Raw genomic sequence first — 6,000 nt, 5'->3', positions numbered from 1 at the left:
TGAAAATAGAGATCTTCAATTCTTGTATGTCTCCAATGCAACACTCTAAACTTTTTTATTTAACTTACATGTCATGGTTATTTTTGTAAGAAAATAATTAGTTATTTTGGAAATATACGAAGACTTGATTTCTATTGGTTGAAATTTAAATATTGATGAGTTGGACAATTAGAGATATCTCAAGAGGACACTCTGAAAATAGAGTGTCCTCTTGAGATATCTCTATTCCACTCTCGACACATCATCTTTGAGATCTTAGCTGAGTTTTTGCATTGGAGATGATTTTTTAAGAAAAACTCAGAAAATCCTATGTGGCACTCCGAGTTTCTAAGATTGAGTTTTGCATTGGAGATGCTCTAAAAGAGGAAGGAAAAGTTTCTACAAAACTAAAATAATTTATTTTGAAGTACAATAAATAAAATTACTAGAAAATTTGTGAATGACCAAATAAGATCTCGAATGGTAAAATGAGTATGTCACAAATTAAAAACCAATGTTCGAACCTTAATATATAGAAACGACAAAATAAATTTAATATCTAATATGTAATTAATATATCATAGGGTTAATTTCGTTTTGACCCTCAATTTGTAACCAACTCAATGTTTCGGCTCCATGAATGTTTGGCCGTTCAATTTGGTCTTTAAAGGCCAAAAAAATTTCAACGTTTCTCGGAACTATTCTTGGGGCCTAAAATAGAGTTAATTTTACAAGAATTTAAAAACATAAACGCCACCTCATCTCTCCCTCTCTCCTCCACTTCATCTCTCTCGCCACCTCATCGTTTTCACCGGCGAAGAGAGGAAGAGTGAGAGAACTATTTCATAAGACCAACAAAATCTCCAAAATGAGTGTCTTTTTAATAATATGAAATCTGAAAATAATTCATGTAACTTTACATGGTTCGGATGCTATAACTCTTTTCAATGGAATTAAAATCCAATCTTGAACCTAGGTATGGGGTTTACAGCGAAAATACAACTCTGAGTTTGAAGAACACTTGATTTTATTAGAGAACTAAATGCATACAATAACTCAAATTATGCAAATAATACGAATACAAATTCGGTTTTAGATCTTACAAAATAAACCTTTTACTTGTTATACCCAACTTACTACCCCATAAATCCAAATTCTTAAATTGCACTTGGGAATACAAAAGGGAATACGAAATTAGCGAAAAAATCCAAAATATTTAGAAGCTTCTTAAGCTTAATAAAACAACCAACTAGAGCCAATAAATTGTAAAAGTAAAAACCCGAACATATTACTTTCATTGTGCTTAATTTTCTTCTTCACTGCAAATCTTTTAAAAATCAATACAAAATTCATAGAACTTGTTCTTTGTAATCCAGTTTTCGTCGACGAATCAACGATTTCTTTAAGACGCTTACTTAAATTAAGCTTATCGCCTCAAGCTCTGCAAGATATATTCAGCATACAGATCCCTGTAAACATCCATAATAGCCGATATTAGAAGAAAAGACACGGCGATCACCAAATAATTAAGTTGTTTAAAAATTGGTAGTTGTGAAATTACATTGAGTACTGAATGGCTTTATGAGCATCAGCAGAAGGCAAGAAATCATTGACAGCAACCTCTTTGTTTTCATTCTTCTTGTCTGAATAATTTGTCAAGAACAACAATCAAGAACAAGAAAATGCTTAGTAGCTTTTGTAGAAGTAGAAGTAAAAGAAAAGGAAAGAAGATTAGAACTTACAATCTTCAAAGAAGCGACGAATCTCAGCGAGGCGATGAGGAGCAAGTTGTTTGATGTCAGTATAGTGTTTGTATTCCGGATCGTCGGCACAAACTGCAATGATCTTGTCGTCACCCTCTCCCTAGTTATAATACAAAAAAAGAAGCAAATCAAAATGATTGAAATAAAATGGAATTGAGATAATTGTGGGAATCATTTCATACAAGACGTAAATAATACCTGATCAATCATGGGCATGAGTCCAATTGCCCTAATTCGGACAAAACAACCAGGAAGAACTGGTTCCTGTTCGAAATATCATTGTCGTTAGGATGAACTTCTTGTGTAAACATATTAGGATTTCATCATACAAAAATGAGGAATTCATTAGTTGATCTAAAGTACCTGCATGATGATTAAAACGTCTAACGGATCGTTGTCTTCACATAATGTGCGGGGAATGAAACCATAATTGTGAGGATAAACAACGGACGAGTACAAGATACGATCAACCTGCAAGTAAAATGTGACACTATTAAAGAGAAAATTCTAATTATAATGAAACTGGATTTATGTTGAAAAACAAATTCCTTTTTCCTTTTTCTTTTCACATCATACCTTTATCATCCCTGTCTTCTTGTCAAGTTCATACTTGACCTTACTTCCTTTTGGGATCTCAACAACCTACAAAAATATTGACAAACCATTCATAAGGCAAAGCTTGGTTCTATAAACATATTTTGTCAAAAGTGGAAAACTAAAACAGGGGAAATGGATAAAATATCAAAACAAAACGCCGAAGAAGTTAACTTCTATAGAGGATTTTCATCCAAGAACTCATTCAATGAAACACCAACCGAAGTTTCTCATTTTTATCTAATTATATCTTTCACAAAACAAAGAATCATATTCAAATCACAACCTAGAATGAGCGGCAAGGAAAGAAATAACAAGGAGGTGTCTATCCTGATCTTGCATTTAGATCAAGATATGATCATTTTAACACTAAATTCAAAAAACAGATAATGCAATTAATTAAGATTATCAAGCAAAAACACATACAGCATTAACAACTGAAGGAGCTCCAGGACCTGCAAATGTTAAATTTACAAAGATCATTAGCCAACTTTAAATGAAACCCGAAATAAATTTCGAAAACAATCTTTAAATATAGTACCAATCTCAAGATCATGCCATGGATGAGCAGCTACAGATCTCCTTGACAGAGACGAAAGAATTCGCTCGTTCAACCGTGGAGTTGGACGCTTATCAGATGATCCACTTCCATTAGCTTCCCCACTCATTTTGCCTGTCAAGTCATCAAATAGATAGAAGACATAAATCAATAACAGAAATGCCTTATAAAGTTACACCCTTTGCTCACTACCAATACCCATTGACTTAGTTTTCGTTATTTGGCCATAATTTTTTTTTTCGATATAAGAATCTTAAATTCATTAATTGCACATTGGGTATAAATGATTTTACATTTAGAAAGAAAAGAAAAGGTTGAAACAGATTAAAGCATAACTATGTTAACAAAGTATCTCTCCAAAGATGTCATAGAGACCTTTTAACAAACAGTTGATGTACAAGAATCAATATATAGTTACACAATGAATTGATCTGTTCCATCAGATATATCAAAGTCTTGAATAAAAATATCTGATTCATAACATTCATAAACTCAAGTATTGTGTCTGATCGACAATTTGAATATCAAAATGGGTAATTGCTCAAATGATTTCATAAGTTATTTGGGATCTTAATCATATATTAAAACATGGGTTTGTTTCTTCTTCTCCCTCTCTCTCTAATGAATTAAAGTAGAAGAAAGAAAGAGGATTACCTTATTGAAACAGAAGAAAGAACCTTCAAAATTTTTAGAGAGATAAAGTTGAAGATTAGAAAGGAATTCAATGAGATACTTAATGACTTCCCTTCTCTATATAAATATAGAATTAAGAATGAAGATCAATACCCACGTTGCCACGTGGCAACACGACAGGGGAGAAACAAAATAATGATTCTTTACAAAGTCAAAGCTGCAAAATGGGGTTCAATAATCTCTCTCACCGCGTTTGGGTTGTCTCCACGTTTGCATGAGTTTTGTGATGATCTCCTTCCTGTGCTATACAGATAGGATTTAGATCACACATTTCTAGGAGAAGTTTTATTTTCTGGTGAAAGATGGGGAGGTAGAAATATGGTTCTTCAAATTTGTATACAACCAACAGACATAAACATCCCAACTGGTATATAACAATTAAGGGTTATTTCCCTAATGGCCCCCTACTTTGTGACCAGCTTCCCGCCTGGCCCCCTACTTTACGAGAAATACCCATATGGTTCCCTTCCGTTATAACACCGTTACTCTCTCTCCTCCATCTCATTTTCTCTATCTGCCAAGTCACCTATCACGGCCATATCATCATCTTCTCCGGCATTGGTCGCCGGCCGGCCAAATTTCCTGCCGGCGACCTTCAAATATTAAAAAAAAAAGTTTTTTTCTCTCTCCTCTTTCTCTCTCTAGATTTTTTTTTCCTCACCCTCTCTCTCTCTCTAAAACTCCGGCGAAGGGGTTTCCCTTCGCCGGAGCTAGGTCTGTTCAACAAACAGACCTAGATCTGTTCAACAAACAGACCTAGATCTGTTCACGAACAGACCCTTCAAGGTCTGTTCGTTGAACAGACCTAGCTCCGGCGAAGGGAAACCCCTTCGCCGGAGTTTTTGAGAGAGAGAGGGTGAGGAAAAAAAAATCTAGAGAGAGAAATAGGAGAGAGAAAATAAAAAAAAACTTTTTTTTTTTAATATTTGAAGGTCGCCGGCCGGCGACCAATGCCGGAGAAGATGATGATGTGGCCGTGATAGGTGACTTGGCAGAGAGAGAAAATGAGATGGAAGAGAGAGAGTAACGGTGTTATAACGGAAGGGGGCCATATGGGTATTTCTCATAAAGTAGGGGGCCAGGCGGGAAGCTGGTCACAAAGTAGGGGGCCATTAGGGAAATATGTACTATACGTCAAAGGGAAATTTTAACGGGACCTCCTGTTAGCGGATCAAGAGGCGCATCCTTCACTCTCAAATTAAGGGAGGCACCTGTAATAGGGAAATGATAGAGTGACTTAGAAATTGGTACTTAGAGGGTGACATATTTCCTCATTTAGAAATAAAAGCGGTCCCCACCGTAGTCAAACTTTGAAAAAACCTTGTCTTTTAGTGATTCCACATCAGTTGGGCATTAAAATGCCCAAAAAATTTGGGCTCTCTAGCATCTCCCACATAAAGGGGCGCCTTCCTAAGTTATTCAGAAGGTTGTCTCTAGTACGAGTTTGGTGTAAAGGGATAAGAGATCTAAAGGGTACATTTGGGTGCAGTGGTTACCGAGTTAGTTTTCATCTCTGAAATCTTAGATTCGAATTACAGAATCACACCTCTTCAAGACTTCAAGTATACGGACAACCACAAACAAAGAAAATTGGTTCCTTTTGTAACTGCATAGAAGGTTAGGTGCCACATCTTTCCTTTGTATGGTAGATATCCACAGTATACCTCATGTATTTGAGCTGAGGTGCCCGTACCAGGGGACAGTCTGATAGAGGGATTTCACTTCTATTATTGCACCAGACTCTTGAGAAAGTATTGCCCCTCCAACAACCAGTCTTGGTATAAAAAGAAGTTATGGACTATTTCAAGAAGTACGCTGCCATAAGCACCCGGTCTAAATGTTATAAGCGGGCGGGACTCTTCTTGATTATTATTGACCCGAACTCTCTATAAGCACCATGTAAACTTACTTGGGTAAAGTTCACCTCCATCTTCTATGTGAGAATTCTATTCGTACCTCCATTATTATCGAAACTAATCCAGCTTTTCCAGCAACTTCTTCACTATGCCCAATTTATTTCAATAATGGAGTAGCGAATATTTTTTTTTGAGGAAATCATAATTTTTTTTTTTGGAATGAAACTTCATTTATAGGCCAAAAGGCTAATGAGAATTACATCATGAAGTTGAAAAACAAAGGCACAACAAAAACAGACAAACAAGTCAAGTTATGCCCACTTGGGGTGGCTCTAGAGCTGTCTGGTCCAACTGGTGGGTTGCTTTTCTGGTGCAGTCACCACGCCCATCTGTGGGTGGTTTTCTAACCGCAGCTTTTTCCACCTTCTTCTCTTCTCGCCGTCAACCGTCGGCGTGCAGATTCAGGTTTGCGCCTCTTCTTCTTCAACCATAATTTGGGTTGTAAATCGAGCCCCTGCCTCCCTGAATAGAAAAGTACGAACTCCTTTTTGTATTG

The 6,000-nt window shown here is 36.2% G+C and overlaps 1 protein-coding gene across 1 annotated transcript; it reads right to left on the bottom strand.

Annotated features, from left to right (window-relative positions):
* Positions 1-988: 988 nt before the first annotated feature.
* LOC147544902 (soluble inorganic pyrophosphatase 1-like) lies at positions 989-3,981 on the bottom strand. The gene is made up of 9 exons (XM_086634377.1): positions 3,550-3,981; positions 2,878-3,009; positions 2,763-2,791; positions 2,319-2,384; positions 2,106-2,213; positions 1,941-2,006; positions 1,722-1,842; positions 1,541-1,622; positions 989-1,448 (listed from the first exon to the last, which is right to left on the bottom strand). The coding sequence occupies exons 2-9, from the start codon at positions 3,002-3,004 to the stop codon at positions 1,406-1,408; spliced, it is 642 nt and encodes a 213-aa protein (XP_086490503.1). The 5' UTR covers positions 3,005-3,009; positions 3,550-3,981; the 3' UTR covers positions 989-1,405.
* Between the last annotated feature and the right edge of the window lie 2,019 nt (positions 3,982-6,000).

Source organism: Eschscholzia californica, unplaced genomic scaffold, assembly GCF_041429995.1.
Source record: "Eschscholzia californica isolate CP2 unplaced genomic scaffold, dmEscCali1.0.p SCAF_4, whole genome shotgun sequence".
Classification (NCBI taxonomy): domain Eukaryota; kingdom Viridiplantae; phylum Streptophyta; class Magnoliopsida; order Ranunculales; family Papaveraceae; genus Eschscholzia; species Eschscholzia californica.
The sequence above is the reverse complement of the archived record's forward strand: the minus strand, read 5'-3'. Positions and strand labels throughout refer to the sequence as shown.

Bases quoted from the DNA above. Each gene is read 5' to 3' on its own strand.
- LOC147544902 (XM_086634377.1), bottom strand. From the start codon at position 3,004: ATGAGTGGGGAAGCTAATGGAAGTGGATCATCTGATAAGCGTCCAACT. The intron at 2,214-2,318 runs GTATGATGTGAA...TTTTACTTGCAG, and splicing joins AGAAGACAGGGATGATAAAG to GTTGATCGTATCTTGTACTC. The intron at 2,007-2,105 runs GTACTTTAGATC...TATTTCGAACAG, and splicing joins ACGTTTTAATCATCATGCAG to GAACCAGTTCTTCCTGGTTG.